This window comes from Mustela erminea, chromosome 15 (assembly GCF_009829155.1).
Source record: "Mustela erminea isolate mMusErm1 chromosome 15, mMusErm1.Pri, whole genome shotgun sequence".
Classification (NCBI taxonomy): domain Eukaryota; kingdom Metazoa; phylum Chordata; class Mammalia; order Carnivora; family Mustelidae; genus Mustela; species Mustela erminea.
The window spans coordinates 71,766,471-71,783,363 of NC_045628.1; the positions used below are offsets into that span (position 1 = coordinate 71,766,471).

General features: G+C 40.8%; 1 protein-coding gene across 5 annotated transcripts in view; it reads left to right on the forward strand.

The window, feature by feature from the left end:
• Nucleotides 1-16,893, forward strand: part of STARD13 (StAR related lipid transfer domain containing 13) — a 251,988-nt gene that overhangs the window by 57,815 nt on the left and 177,280 nt on the right. Inside the window, exon 1 of one of the 5 annotated variants that reach the window (XM_032315226.1) lies at nucleotides 13,908-14,557. The exons of 3 other annotated variants lie outside the window; for them this stretch is intronic. In XM_032315226.1, the coding sequence (XP_032171117.1) occupies nucleotides 14,389-14,557 (169 nt within the window). In that variant the 5' untranslated portion in view covers nucleotides 13,908-14,388. Of the gene's footprint in view, nucleotides 1-13,907; nucleotides 14,558-16,893 lie in introns of those variants that run through there. One more of the 5 variants, XM_032315229.1, reaches the window with a different exon arrangement.

The window sequence follows — 16,893 nt, forward strand, 5'->3', positions numbered from 1 at the left end:
AATAATTTCTTGAGCCCTACCATGTGCCAAAGATTGTATCATGCAAGGTGTATATCATTATCTTTTATTTTGCAAATAAGGACATTGAAGCTAAGCATGTAGTCTATAGCTATCCATCTAGTAAGAGGAGTCATGATTTGAACGTAAATCTTTTTTTTTTTTTTAAAGATTTTACTTATTCATTTGATTGAGAGAAAGAGAGCACAAGCAGGGGGAGAGGCAGAGGGAGCAGAAGAAGAAGACTCCCTGCTGAGCTGGGAGCCAGACATGGGGCCCCATCCCCGGAATGGAGATCATGACCTGAGCCGAGGGCACCCTTGAACCTAAGACTTGCAGGCTCCCACACTGTGCTCTTTCTACTCTACCTCACTGCCTCTCTGAGGGAGGATAAGACAGGATCAGTGTGGGAGTCTGAAGATGTACGTGACACCTTGGGGGCTTCAAGAAGTTTGCAATAAGAGCAGTAAGAGATGACACAAAGCAAATCAGAATGAAGTGGCCAATGACTATAACAGAAATAAGTTTCAGAGGAATACAGAAGAGGGAGGAGACCACGTATGTCAGAATGGCCTAGAAAGGCTTCCCACAGAGGGGGCCATTGAGTCAGGTCTTGAAAAAATGAGTAGGAATTGAAGGAGCAGAGAAGAGAGCTTCATAGGCAGTGGGGACAGGAGTGAAATCTCTTTTCTTCTAAATATTACAGATTCCAAGGCCTTTTCAGGCAACCGGAGTAGAGTCCCCTATGACAGGCCTTTATGGCCGGACCAAAGAATTTCAATCCCATCCTTTTCTCGCTGGGGGACCTCTCCCTGTTTATGAGCGATATAGCAGAACCATGCTTTAGAGGATTATTCTGGCAACCAGAAATCAGAAACACTGGAGCTGCAGAAGAGGAGGCAGGAGGACAGGAGGTCAGTTGTTGTTTTATCTGTAAAATGAGGAAACCACGGTAACCACCTCGCAGGGTTGTTCTGAGAATCAGAGAGGCAGGACGTAAAGAGCTTAGAACGGTGCCTGACACGTGGTGTCAACAAATGTGCGCTATCCTTACTTCCGGTCTCTTGCTGTGAAGGTGAATGAGCCCAAATCCTGCATGTGTTTCCACTTAGCAAACATTTGAGTCAGTTCCTAACTTCCAGAGCCTCTTAGTACAGTGTCAGGCATGTGGGAGGACTTGACTGCCAGGTAGCATGGCCGGGGTCACCATTACACTCCCCCTCGCCCCCCCCCCCCCCCCCCCGGCCCAGGCAGGTGTTCCTTGCGCTGTCTTTTCTCTAACCTGACGTATCTTCAGGGCAGCACAGTGACTGTCCTTTGGCTTAACGTTGCTTTGTTCTTGTATCAGTCTTTCTCGCTTTAATTCTACATGAGCACATTCTCTGCTTGGAGGCACAAGTATAAAAGGAGGACTGTAATTCTGAGAACTACTTAAAAATAAGTGGGTGAGCCCTGGTTTTCTAAGAAAAAGAAACTCAAGGTGGGAATTCCCAGAGAAGAATTTGACGAGAGTGGCATTTGAGATGTATCAGCAGCTTAGGGTTTTCTTAAGTTAAGTCCTGCTCTATAAACCAAGGCTTAATACAAGTAAAAGGCATATTAATTATCTTTGATCAGCCCAGAGTCCAATCTGGAAGAGGAGAGAGAGAAGAGGAGATACAGCGTGGGAAGTGGGGAGAAAGTATCAGTCAGGGCACTGGGTGCCCATGCTTCAACCCCACTGGGTGGCCACATGCCCTTGTGCAAATTGCTTTTCTTCCTTACATGCAGAGTGAAAATGCCACCCATCCTACTTGCCTTTCATCCAACATTGCATCTTACCAAAATGTAGTATTCACTCCCAGATGCCAGGCTCTGGACCAAGTTCTGTGATACAATCATGAGCAAAAGTACATGTGGTCCCTGCCTTCATGGGTTGTACAAACTAGGGGAATAGACAGATTTTAATACTCCCTCCCCCCTTATCACAATTCACTGTGACAGGACACAGGGGAAATGTTACAGGGTGCTGCAGGGAACTCTAGAGAGGCAGGGGAAGGGTCCTTGAGGGATGGGCATTGAGTAGTGGTTGATGATACCAATCGAGGCGTACTTGGTGTTATAGCCCAGGAAGAGGGAATGGGATGTTTACTGCCCTCAGAAAGAAGGCCAGTGTTCCTGGAACACAGAGCAAGAGGAGGGATGTGATTATTGAGGCTGCGAGAGGAAGCAGGGATAAAACTAAACAGAGCCTTCTATGCCCTTTTAAAGGATCATTTTAAAGGGTTGTGTTCATTATCAAGTACAATGAAGGGTTTACATTTATCATTTTAAAATCTTTAAAAATTATAAAATACTGAACAAATGAAAGGCAATTTCATTACTATCATGAGTATTGTCTTTCTGGAGTTATACTAAAAGAATTGTTCTGAATATCACTATATAGCTTCCAAACAAGCATCTATTCTATCAAGGAATCAAAGAACAAAGTTTGGCCATTCACTGGGTCATAAAATACTCTCCAAAGGAAAGTGTAGGCATCCACCTTTTTGGTACATAGAATGCTGGGGATTTCATGGAACCATAAACTTTCAGTTTGGAAAGGATTTTCCTTGCTAACCTATGACATTTCCGATATGGAAATCGAAAGCCTCTGGGGATGAGGACCTCTGAGCTACTAAAGACAACCGAGTCTATCTTTGTGCTTTGAACTTGATTCAGACTTCTTGCTCACATTTTGGAGGGGAACCTACAAGACGAGGTTGGGGGAGAGAACCTACAAGATGAGGTTGGGGGAGAGAGACACTAACCTTACAGTGTCACATACGTAATCTAATTCAACCAATCACATACGTAATCTTGGGAGCTCAGAAAGCTCACAAGAGCTTTCTGAGGCCTAACCTCAGTTTTATAGATGAGAAAACAGAGGTGAGGAAAAATGAATTTTTATTTGCCCAAGCTTATAGAGTTAATAAGTTGCAGAGCCTGATTTGAAAACACGTTGACTAGACTCCAAAGCCACCGTTCTAGCCGTTTTCTGGCTGTATTATTCTAGAACTATACCTTAGAGTCATGTAAAAAATACTTTGATAATTGCAGCACATCTTTAGAAAATCTGATAAAATCTAATGCCTTGTGCTCTAGAGAAGTGAATATATGCACAAAATTTTGCAAACAATTCCAGTATTTATTTATTTATGTTTAAAGATTTTATTTATTTATTTGACAGAGAAAGACACAGCGAGAGAGGGAACACAAGCAGGGGGAGTGGGAGAGGGAGAAGCAGGCTTCCTGCTAAGCAGGGAGCCTGATGTGGGGCTTGATCCCAGGACTCTGGAATTATGACCTGAGCCGAAGGCAGATGCTTAACGACTGAGCCACCCAGGGCTCCCCAATTCCAGTATTTAGATGGCTTATAGATCATAAGTTAATACACCCATGCTGTGATGTGCATTGGTTAGAACAGGAGCTTCTCTGGGACAGAGGTCATTGCTTGGTGTATTCATTGCTGCATGCTCAGTACGAAGAACATTGCCAGGCACTGAGCAGGAGTTCAAAAAGTAGTTGTTGAATAAAAGTGATTCCAAATGCTTGGGCCACTCACCTAATTACTTAGAGCAGGGTGACAGAAAGCTAGTATAGAGGGGTTGGCTCTGTGCAAAATTTAGGAGAACCACAGAGTGACTTCCCAACCTTGACCCCAGGGGACCCAAGGAATACTAAAAGGGACTGTCCACATCCAGATCTGAGTCACTATGGGCCAAGTTGCTTTTGTTTTGTTCTGTTTTGCTGTTTAAAATCACTTCCTCTTCCCCCCACTCTCAGAAAAGGATAGTGTCTTTCAAAGTTTCTTTTTAAATTAGAATTTCAAATACCCTGGTAAAAACGGCACTTCTGAGTCAATTTTCAGGGAGTATTTGGATAAAGAATATATATACCACGTTGTCCAAATGCTTCCTGGTGTCACCCCTATAGTAATGAAATGGATTTCGCTTATTTTGGGGAGGCTAGAACTTGAGGATTCTTACGTATATGTCAAAACTGAAGTCAATATCAACTCTTAGAAAACAGCTGTAAGGACATAACATGTTGTCTAGCCCAGGGTTTAAAACCAAGAATAGCCGAGAAGATCCTTTCCAATCTAGAGGTTGGGTCTGTGCCCTTGACAGTTCTTAAGTGTTCCCTGGGGAATTTTCCCCAAAAGGCTACCTTCAAGAAGGGATATAAAGTCCTCTTTCAACTAGTTATTTTTTTTCTTGGTTTAGATGCTGACCCAGTTGAAATGAAGGATGGGAAAGAAATCAGATATAGTTGGCCTGTATTTATATTATATTCTCTCTCTATATATGTGTACTTATATACAGATGAGCCTATGTAGATAAGGAAAGGAACACTTGAAGCGACTCAATACTTTGTACAGTAAGTCGTAGAAGTGGGACATTATTTGATGTTTTGAACAAGTGAGTAATATGATGGACGTGCTGAGAAGCTGAGGGTTCTGTGGCATTCAGGTGGTACTCAGGTAGGCAAGGGTAGGCACAGAGACACACCGGGATGGTCAGGGTCACTGAGGCGAGAGGGCTGGTCCGCAAGCGGTGGAGGTGGCAAGGCAAGAAGGAATGGATGGGCGAGTCAGTAAAAGGAACTAATAGACTTCTCTCTCTCTTTCTCATTCTCTCTCTTTTTCTCTTTTTCTTGTTTTGAACACTAAGATTGCCTTATTTTGCCTAATATGGTGTGAGGCACTGAAGAAGTTCAAGCTATTTTAGACAATAGCTATCATTTTGGGGCAGATTTTTCTCCTTCCCATCTTTCATCTATGAAACACAGATGCAGTTGGAAATAAGCCAAGGCTGAGGTCTTTCTCCACAGCTCCTGAAATGAATCACTGGTTAGGCCTCAGCCCCTCATTATATAAGAAATATTAGTCATATGACAGAATATTTAGAAAATGGAAATTTAAAAGATGTCACCCATAATTCCACCACCCTAAAAGTGGACATAATTATATTTTTGATATGTTTTCTTCTACTCTTTTTTTTATTATGCATTCATTTTTTTAAACAAAATGTAATTGTAGTAGATACCACACCATTGTGCACCCTACATTTTCCAATTGCAGGAATACACTGATTAACAGAATGCTGTGGGCCTGGATTTTATGAAGTAATCCATATTGAGAAAGAAGCCAAGGCCAAGGATAGTTCTAGAGACCTCCCAAAGTCAGAGAAGGAGAGAGGGTATTTTAAGTTTATTAAAGACTACAAGTAGCTTTTGGTATGTTCTACCTTTTCTGTGCAGCAAACACATTTTTGGTATTTTGTATTTCCCTGGGATTGATTAGCGTTGAGTCATGTTGGCGGAGCAGCCTCAAGAAAAGGTAATCACGCCCAGCTGTGTGGTTGTACTTGGTCTGTTTAGACAGGTCTGTGTCTCAAGAGATGGTGTGATTGTGATGATGCTCTCAGAGGTTGGCCAGAGGCCACTTCGTGTTTCAATAAATATCAAGTTCCAAAGAAATAATAACATGAGAAATCTCAGGACAATCTTTGTATATTTACACACACATGTATATTCCAGAATAGAAGGGAACTCCCCCAGAAAGGCTGTATGAGAGAGACATAACAGCCAAGCAATACCTTTTTCTTCCCTTAATTCAAAGGACCACCAGGAAAAAGAACCTTCAAGGGAAGCAAGGGAAGCTTCAGTGGGGATAGGTTTGGAAATCTGCCTTATCTTCAGAAGCAGCTTTGTACGGATGTTGAAAGCAGGTTTGACAAAGGATAGTTTGTCTCACAGTGCCAGAGTACCATTTGATGGGTAGGTTCAGGACTTCTACATGTGCTGTCACTATGAACCCTTCGAGCAGACCCCTCTTCCTTCTGCCCAAGCCTATAACTCCTGAATTCAGTTTGCCCTCTTAGTTCTTCACCATTCTTCACCATAGTCCTCCTTCTGAAAGGACAATGCCCTCCAGGAAATAGCTGTAGCTAAAACTTAGCCCCCTCTTTAGAGCTTTGATGGAAAAAGGGAGAATAAATAATGAGGAACATTTAGGGGAGGGGTGTGTCCTCCCAAGTTGAGTCTTAGAATCCAACAGGTCTCTGTAGCATGGTGATCTGAAATAGTAAATCCTCTTATTAATTAAACGAGGGATCATAGCATAGGAATATTGATGCATTTCTCTTTTTTTCTTTTTCATGAGGATTTTTTTTTTCTTGATATTGTCTTCACCTTCTTCTCACCCAGACAGTATCCCTCTGGGCTCAGTACGATTTTTCTGGCTGTGCAGAATGAATTTGGTCCTGTTCTGATCTAGCTGCTCTGCCCCCAAGAGGCACCTCTTCATACCTCTGCCATAGCCCCTATAATGCAGTCTGGTGGTTGTAACTGTCCTCAGCTTTTGTCATAAGTCATACTGTGGAGAAGGGGGACAGTGTCATGTTCACCTTTGTAGCCCTGGTACCTAGCACTGTGCCTGGCATGAAGTATGCACTAAAAATGTTTGACTAGGAAAGGGCAGAAGAAAGATACTATAATATGAGTTAATTAATGGCTTTGTCTCTACTTATGAGAAACAGGTTCTAATAAAAAATAATATTTTCATTATACCAGAATCACCTTTGGTGAAATCATTCCTCCCAATCCAAAAGAGGAATCTCCTTTTGTTGCCCAGCCAAAACCCTGAAATTTGTCTTCCTCATCTCCTCAAAATTCCATTAATACTGATATCTAGGGCTCTAGAGAGCTCTCTTGCTACCTTCTCCACCTCTTAGTGCTTCTTTTTTTTTTTTAATGGGATGTGTTTTAATGTTGTTGCTCCTCCTTATGCTACTTGTCCAATCTTTAAAGTATAGATTGATAGTCTTCTATTAGGAATAAGGAGAGAAATCATTGTATCCTATTCTTAGTGTACTGAGCTGAATTCATCCAAGAAGTTATGTTGGTTTAGATATATAATAAATGCAGTTGCATCATTAATCCCACACCCTTATTCGTCCACAGTTTATGGGCCAGAATTATTTACAAACTTTACTTAGTGCCCAACTGCTGCATGATGCCAGATGGGAAGCATTTATATAAAAAATGGAGTCTGGTTCCAGAGCAACAGGTCAGCATACTAACTAAATAGTGGTGTACCTTTCACTGGGCAATCTCAAATATTTATGAAACAAATAATGTGGAGAATCAATAAAGGATTTTCCAAAGGACTCATCATAGGATTTCTTTAATGAGCAAGCTTCCTTTTTACATTCAAATTATAATTTGAGTCAACATTAAGAAAATATATTCACCTGTTTAAGAAAGGCAAAGAGTTTATAGAATCTAACCTGATGTAAAGGAGGAGAAATTTCTAAGTGCAGACTAATCCCAAAGGTCCCCTCTAGTAATCAGAGCAATCCTTAAAAAAAGGAAATGAAAAAACACCCCAAATGAGCAATTACCTTTACTTTCAAGTAGGGCAAAAACACATAGATTCTAGAAAATACCAGACAGTAAATTAATTAATTAAATCTCCAGCAAAATTAGTGTGAGGATTATGAAAAGATATTTATGAGCATGAAGAAGCAGAGGTGGATGATAACTAGATGCAGAATGGGTCCATGAAGAGCAAGTGGCCTCTTGTTGTTCACCTTTTAATTGAAGACACAGCAGGCATGCTTATAAAATTTGGGGCTGATTCAGAGCTAAGGAAGATAGTGCCTTTTTTTCCCCCTTCCTTTTTTTAATGCCTTTCAGCTTCTCTCTGTGGCATAAGGATTGCTCATCCCTCCAGGCTCCCTCATTTTTACAGGAAACCTTAAATTGCCCTTGATTTGTGGGTCAGGCATATACTTTTGCCACGAACCATCAAAGTGAAATATGTGCATTTAAGGGTTTTTTTTTTTTCTGGAGGAAAAAACCCTTGAATTATCTACTATCCAGTTCTTACCCAATCAAATGTAATAACAACAACAACAGGAACATTTATGATGATTGCCTAAAAAATATGCATCCATTCCTCTAGACGTTGTAGACATTCTAGATCTTTGGAAAAATTCAGATTATCATTTATTCAAGTATTTGTTTAATCCTCTATTAAACCAACTTCTATTGATTTTCTGCTGTGTGTCAGGACTTGTGATAGGCGCCAAGTATGGAATGTGAATGAAATAGACACAGTCCAGACATGACAATCAGGAATTGAAAATATCTCAATAATTCCAATAAGTTGGAAGACCTGTTTTTTTTTTTTAAGTTTGAAAGGTCATTCATTAAAATGGAAAACACTCATTTAACAGCAGATTTTATGAAGACACATAAATACCACATGACTTAAGTACTTAGGTTGACTGTAAAACAGTATGAGGGAATGGAGATAGGCTGCTACATAACACTTAACATCAGTTTCTTTCCTATCTTCCCTGGCAGACTCTCCCTTGAGGGCAGAGACTACATCGTATTTACCTTCGTGTCTTCCATACTCAATACCATGCTGTACAAGCAGTCAGCCCTTGCTGGATTAATGATTGAGTAAATATAGATTGAAAAAATCAGACTTCACCTATTTTAGACTGGATCAATAAAAATACAGTGTCCTAAGTGCAGGAGGTATGCACAATTTGTACCACATGCTGCTGTGCTTTACTGTGCCTAGAGCTCTAAGTTTAGGGGAGGTGCCATATTCTTAAAGTGGTACTAACAGACTGGACCAGATCCAAAAGATAGCAATTGGCTATCCGAAATTGTGTGTGGTTTGATGTAAAGGAATGGTTAGCCTACAAAAAAGGAAGGAAGGAAGGAAGGAAGGAAGGAAGGAAGGAGAGAAAGAAAGAAAGAAAGAAAGAAAGGAAAGAAAGAGAGAAAGAAAAGAGAAAAGAAAAGAAAAGATAAAGATTCTTATAAGGAACAGTTTGGTTTTTTACAAACATCTGAGGGACAAGCATATGGAAGAAGGAATAGATTTGTCCTATTTAATTCTAAAAGGCAGAATTAGAGTCAGTGAATGAAATGATAAGGGAAAAGTTTTTTAAACAGTTTGTAGTCCTCAGTGAGATACAGCAATTCATTTATGTGGGTAGAGTATTACTTAACTGATCAGTGTAGTAGTTGAGTGGTTGGGCTAGAGGTTGTTTAATATCCTTTCCAAATCTAAGATGTAAAAACTTTATGCCAATAGGTGTTACAATGAATAAGTGGATTCCATATTAGCATGTAACAAGCTAATCTAATTAATGGGCCACATAACGACTATTTACAAGTATTAACATGACTGTTAATACTAAATATTTTTGCAATTAGTCATGAAAATAGTTCTGAAGGCAATAGATTTTTGACAGGGTGAAAGGAGAGGGAATCACCCAGTTCCAGATCTTTGAAACAACGTAGCAAAATGAAAGAATTTTGGTTTGGCTGGAATGATGGGTATAGGCAATGAGCCCAGGACAAGTCAGACCAGATCGCTTGCCCTATGAGCTGGGGCTGACGGTTGGGTCCCCAGGGGATGGCATGAGGGCAAGGGCATGTGCTCTTGGAGACCCACAGAGGCAAAGTTAACCAAAGACAGTAGGGAGGGCTGAGACGAAATAAGGCAAATCTGTTACTACCCACAAGTCCAGCAGCAGGAGCTGAACTCGAACTGATCTAGAGCTGGTGAAGCTGAGTCAGAAGAGAATCCACTCTGAAACTTTTCATGGAGCGTCCTGGTCATGGCTACGAATGTGAGTGACTTGTCTGCCCTGGTCATTGGGCATATGGGGCACGCATCCTGGGAAGGCTTATTGGCACAAAGGTGGGCACATACTCCACAAATCAATTGGTGGAAATCCTCAAAGTGAGCTTCAGAACCCACAGGAAGGTTTGCCATTAACCCACAACTTTTAGATTCAACTAGTTTCAAAAGCAGCCCTCTAAATCAGTTGGACCTTTTCCCTCTTACCACTTAGATCGCAAACATTTTTTTCCTGCTTGGCAGAACTACCTTGGCTCCCTCTGAACAGGCTGATGAGGAGGCTGGAATGTGTGTGAAGGAGTCAAGGAGCAGTAGACAGATGAAAGCACAGGGAGCCATTCCTGGCTTCTGTAAAGTGCACCTAGCTTTCTTCTGCATATACACAAGATTCCACAGAGCACTACTTTTGATCAACTGTCAAAAGACTTGATAGCAAAAGTTTTGTTTAGAAGTTCAGATTTTAGAGTTTTGGCTATATTTGGAATGTTCTCACTGGGAAGAAATTCGCTGGGAAAGGTAAGAGAATATGCAGAATTAGCCATAAGGATGAACAGAAAGCAGAGGACAAGCAGCTTACTCTATGAAAGGAGTTGTTAAACAAAAAGATAGTCAAGCTCCTTCTTGACTTAAAGCTCCCAAGCTTTAAGACTGGGGTGGGTGTGTGTGTGGGGTCTCCAGTTCTGAACCTTGGGTTGCTTCTAAAAGGGCCCATGGTTCTCACCGGTTAATTAAAGGCTCTGAGCTGTGTAGCTTGCTCTCCACTACAAGAATTTAGCCATCCCATGCTATGCTGTTGACCTATGAACAACACAAAGGGTTAGGGGCACCTCCTTCCATGCAGTCTGTATATAACTTGGCTCCTCAAAAACTTAATAGCCCATTTGACCAGAAGCTTTACCAGTAATATAAACACTCAATTAACACATATTTAATAGGGTGTATGGTTATATACTGTATTCTTAAAATAATATCTAACATTTTCATAATTTTCGTCAGTATTTCTAGGCTATGTGGTTTGTCTGCAATTTTTTTTTTCAAATTGTTGCAAGTCTTCAAAAATATTTCCAATATATTTATTGAAAAATATCTGCTTGGAAGTAGATCCCCACAAATAAGTCTGTGGTATCTAAGGGTTAACTGTATTTTCATTTAGGCATTCCAGTATCTCATGCAGTTAAACAGGATTAAGATGATTTTCAATATATTCTATGAAAATCCTCTCCTCTAACCAGTTTCCCCAGCACACTCTCCGTGCCCCAGTTTTCCCTTCCCTACCCGTTTTGTGTGATAGTGGAAAGAGTTCAAATATCATCAGCTTGGAGAGAGACAGTGGCTCTACACTTGGTTGCTGTATGACCTAGGACATCTCTTCAGTTCTGGGATTCTTAATTTCCTATTCCATAAAATAGGATACCACAGGAGTTTGCTGTGGACATTAATAAAAGATGTGACTGGCGCAGAGAAGGTGCCAGAGAGAAAGAGAAAGAGAAAGAGAGAGAGAGAGAGAGAGAGAGGAAAGGCATAGGGAGAGGGAGAGATCCCAGGCAGGCTCCACGCTGAACAGAGAGCCCAATGTGGAGCTGGATTACAAGATCCTAAGATCATGACCTGAACCGAAATTGAGTTGGATGCATGCCCCTTCCCCTTCTCTGTTAATGGCTCTCTTTGGGTTCCAGTATTTTTCTGTTTATCCCATCCCTGAAATAATATGAGTGAGGATTGCTCTTGACCAAAGTAGGAAAGAGGAAAAGAGGTGAAAACTAAAAGCTAGTGCCATCCATTTTCCTCATTTTTAAAGGGATTAGAAAAGAAGGAATCCAGCATCAATCTTGAAAGATACACTTGGGTTTTCAGCACTTCCTCCCTCCCTTTGATTTCTTCAGTGCTTAGTCACTCACCAGTGAAAAGGAGGAGTTCTCTCAACTAGATTCACGGAGGATGTTATCAGCCCGGAAGATAGATGGTCAGCAGTTTCTTGCTTCTACATTTACAGCAAACAGAACAAAACTGCCCCTCCAGTGATTCTTATTTGTGATCACTAGGACTAAAAATGGAAAAAAAAAAATTCATAAAAGGGCATGGGTTTCATTAGCATAAAAGAAGGCATTAAGGATGCTAATAAGAAAGCAGTGTTACTTACCTGCTTTAAATATGGTATTTTGGGCATTTGAATTGGCAAAAACATGGGGAGCAGTTGCATACTTGAACTATAAAATAAAACTTGGAGACAGAAATGTTGCTACATAATCCTTCATAGATCCCCTTATTAAACCTATACTGATGTTTAGAAAAATAAGGCTCTGTTCTAAGTTGCCTGACCTTTTTCTTTTTTTTTTTTTTTTAAAGATTTTATTTATTTGACAGAGAGAGATCACAAGTAGGCAGAGAGACAGAGAGAGACGGGGAAGCAGGCTCCCCGCTGAGCAGAGAGCCTCCTACAGGGCTCAATCCCAGGACCCTGGGATCATGACCTGAGCCAAAGGCAGAGGCCCAGCCCACTGAACCACCCAGGTGCCCCAAACAACGAGATATTATTTCCTGCCTTTTCCTTCCTTTTGCATGGTTTTTAGAACATAGCCCAAGTTCCTAAGTTCCGTGGTCTTCTTTCTCTCTCCATGTTCCTTCCATTCTCTTCTAGTGGGAGAGTAGAAACTGCCAGGTGTCTGGCTTGAATACGTGTTTGTTTAATGTTAGGGATGCCCCTAATGCTGGACTATCAGAAGAAAAACATGTGCACAAAGTAGCTGACATTAGCATCTCCAACAGATGGCAACTAGTGCTAGATCTAGGCTTGGAATGGGCCTGACAGGCATCTAATGTTGAAGTGTAGTGCTAACCCAGTCTACCATTAATGCCCAGGCTTTTGGCATATTAGTCACTTGACCTTAGATCCCCACCACCTTCCACAAAAGATGCCTTGGCATGGCAAAATTCTGATCAAACCCCAAATAAGAATGGAAAGAGAACAATATAATCCAGTGAGATCTTTCTTTCCTTTTCTACTGTGATGCTATCGCAAACCCGACACTTGGCTACTTTTGCATAGTTATCAGAAGAGCTCACAACTGACCTGAGCGAGAGTGTATTCTACTGCAGGCTCTGTCCGTGTATGTAGTAGGATGGTTATGGGAGATGAGTAGTAGGATGGTTATGGGAGATGGGCTGCAGGTCAGAATCTGGCTAGCAAAAATTCCCATAGGGAAATGTGTTAGGGCTGACCACCGTTAGCCACAGTAACCAGAATTGGGGTCCTAGTTTATATCTCATTAAACTTTTAATTGGGAGTCTTTTCATCATGAGGACTATAAATTGTGGGCCAGGCTATGTTTCAAAATAAGTCAGCCAGAAGTAAGAACAGCTTGGCCATATGCTTCTTTTTCAAAGAACTTCATTCATTTAGCCCCAGGCTCAGAATTCAATAATGTTTTCTATGGACTTTTTCTCTTCACATCGAATAATATTAAGGAGGAAAAATTGGGGGGGGAATTCTAATTATTCCTATATGGATACTCAAATCGGGCCAAACTGAATTATTCACAGTTTCCTTAAACATGCATTCTGGTTCCTGATCTCCACACATGGGGGGCATAGACCGTCCCTCAAAGCCCTCCTCTGCTTCTGCTTGTCAGAATCCCACTCATTTTTTTAAAGCCCACCAGAATATCTTCTCTATGAGTCCTGCTATGATCACCAGAGTCAAAAATAACATTGCTTCCCCCCAACATTATCTCTGTGTCTTTTTTGAGGTACCTTTTACATAAAGTTTGTGAAAGCCTTAAGCTTTCATATAACTTCTCTACTGATCTTAGCAGTTGGCCTTAGTACCTTTGCATGAAGTTGAGTCTTTACAGTGATTCAGGGCAGTGTCTTAAATGGGAAAGGTACTTCATAACCGTTTCGTCTCTTGGTGATTAAAAATTGGGAAAGTAGAAAGATTACAGGGGAACAGGTACTTCACAATATGTTTGCTTCTGCCCTTTGCCTCTCCCAGTCATCTGTAAGAGCTCTCCGCTTCCCCACAGCAGGTCAGGAATCCGGAGTGTTTGTACTCTGGGTGTTAAAGCACTTGAAAGTTTATTTTTCCCTGGAAGAGCTTTATTTGATTCATTTCTTTGTAATGCAGGGTGGTAACATACTCAGGTGTTTATGCTTTTTTGAAGTAGTTTTTCATTTAAGGCGTTTATCACACCCTTTTTTTTTTTTTTTTTTTTTAACCTGGCAGGCAGCTGCCTCGGAGAATGCAAATGTCCTTTCTCTAACTTTTAACAGCCGGAAAGGAAATCTATGCCCAGGACTGACTTTTAATTCTATTGCCTTTTCTTTTATCCTTCTCTTTTTAACTCTTTCAGGGAGTGCTGCTTCTCAGCGCCTGGTCAGCTCTGCCGCATCTCAGATGCTTGCCTTTGCCTTCAGCACCGCGGGGGGGATCTTAGGGGCTGGAACTGCCGGGCTTCGGGGCTTGGGGCTGACTCGGTCCGCGCCCGTCCTCCTCTCTCCCTCGGATTGGCTGCCCGGGGTCACGTGAAGGCCGGGGGGGTTGGAATTCTTGAGTTGTGGCTCTTGGCACTCCTTTTTCTTTTTAAAAATCGCCTGGTCGGTGCAGCGCTGCTGGGCAGGGTGCCTTGCTCTTTGACTAAGACTGGAGACAGACGGAAACAGCCACAGGGCAGAGTGAGGTGGCAAAAGGAAAATCTGCCGAGATGTTCAGTCAGGGCCCCAGGACCCCAGCTTCAGGCTGCTACTATCTCAATTCCATGACACCTGAGGGCCAGGAGATGTATTTGCGATTTGATCAGACTGCGAGACGCTCTCCTTACAGGATGAGCCGGATTCTAGCACGCCATCAGCTAGTGACTAAAATTCAACAAGGTGAGTGGCGGGTAGTGGCAGGCTGTTGCTAATTCTGATTTTTGTCTCTATTTCGTGCTAACCCAGTTTTGTTGTTGTTGTTACATTGTTGTTTTCACTTTACAATACATTGGATTTCTATGCCACGCTGCATGTAACTTTTAGAACTTCAGGCAGCAGATTTAAGCAGTGACAGCACTTGGCTGCCACATACTTCAACATAAAGTGCACAGAAAACTTCACGGTAGGACGGGGTATCATCTGTTTCCAGAATTTGCGCGTGCCGACGCAATAAACCAGACAGGTTTACTCAGTGTGTATTTTAGGAGCTTTTCAGAAGGTTGCTCACTCTTTAACATTTAAAACTTGGACATTTGTTTATTTAATTGGGGGATAGGAGGGGCTGACTTGAGCCCTGCCCAGATTCTTCAGAACACTCTTAGTGACAAGGGAAAGTTAGAAATCTGTTCTTCAGGCCATTGGGCTGACAACCAGGATCGCATCCTCTGCTTGTATGTTTAGGTCAGTAGTTACCTCTGATTTGTTGATGTTGTTTTTCTGGTCAAGGATAAAGGTATCTGTTAAGTTCAAAACAAAGCTTGTGATCTGTGCTTAGAAGGACCAGTTTCCTGAGGCAGAGAGAAGAGGATACTGGTTACAAGCTGCTAGATGTTCCTTTTTATTCTCTGCAAAAAAAAAAAAAAGTTAGTAAGTAAAAGTAAAGTAGATCAACAGTCTGGATGTCACTAAAACTCATCATTCTCCCAAAATAGTTCAAACATGTTCCTTATCTTAGAGGAGGTCTGTAGAAGCTTGAAAATGAACATTCCTAGGAAGCCCCTAACTGGTCCTCATTTAAAAGACACCCACATAATACCCACATGATTACAATAAGTTTACAAAGTTTACAGCCACCCTCCTCCCCGACTAAAACAAACAAACAAAATAACTAAATTGTTATATTGGTGATACAGAATTTACCAGGAATTTCTAGAGCCATTATACAAATACAATTTCCACTTAAATAAATGAATTTAAGATTATATTGAATTTTAGAAGGGAAGTTTGGGTTTGTAATCGTGAAAATCTTATTGTAATGTTTCCAAAAGGAACAATATGTATTCTCGCGAGTAGGAGTTGATGAGATTGTTTCCTTGGAAATTAGGATTTGTTTGTAAAGGTTCAGGAACTGGTTATGTGTGAAGGATACTGGTCCTACATACCAGTCTGATTTCAGGAAGGATATTATGTCATTCCATAAACTCTGTGTGCAGGTCTTGATTGAATAGAAACAAAAGTAATTATTTCCCTGTGGCTTGATTTAAAAATACCTTAGGCTTAGAATAAAAACCAGCTTCATTTTAGCTCTAGAGATTTCTGACAATGGTACTTTACCAGATGCCATCATCACTATGGACGTAGGCACTTGACAACTGTTTGATGATGTTTTGTAATCTATACTTGGTAAATGTTCCTTGGCATGCATATAAACTGTATCATGTTGGAAATACTGCATATAGAAAGAGTTTGAAATTGCTTTGTGGATCTTCTTAAATGTGTTTATAATAATTGATTTCGTTAAAAGTCTGGATATTCTTTTGGGATGAAGGTTATATTCCTATTGCGGATTTGAAATTATGAACACATGCATGATCATTGGAAGTATCTTCTGAGTCTATGTTTCATTTGCCTGCATGGAAAATGTGAAAATTGTCACCTTTTTGTGTTGAGCAATGGGATGTCTGAAGTCAATGAATGGCCAGAAATTAAGAGTGATAATGAAGATTATGGGGAGACTTGAACAGTCCAGTGATTGGAAACTCGTCATTTGTTGATATCATACAGTAAGCCATATGAAAGCAGAAGCAAAATGATTTTATTGGGTTTACTGTGTTATTAGATTGCTTCACACTCATTGTAGAGAATATTGATTGAGCATTTATAATGTTTCAAGCACTGCTCCGAGAGCTATATATATATATATATATATATATATATATATATATATATATATTTCAATTTATTTTACTCTTTAAAAAAAAAGAAGATCCCAGGAGTACAAACTATTATTATACCCATTTTAAGGGTGAGAAAACAGAGGCACGTAGAGGTCAAGTAACTTCTCTCAGGTTACGTAGTAAGAGCTGGTGTTTGAATATAACTCTGAAGCCCATGCTCTTTGATACACTAAACTGTGTTTGGTTTTTATAATGAGTGTTAAAATGTTAGACCTGTTGTTGATTTTGGAGTCTGTCATATGCCAAAGACATTTCAGTCTTTTCTACTTAGGATGCCGCAGTGAGCCTTTTGACAGAATCAGAATTAATCACTCACGACGAGATTTCCAGTCAGGTTTT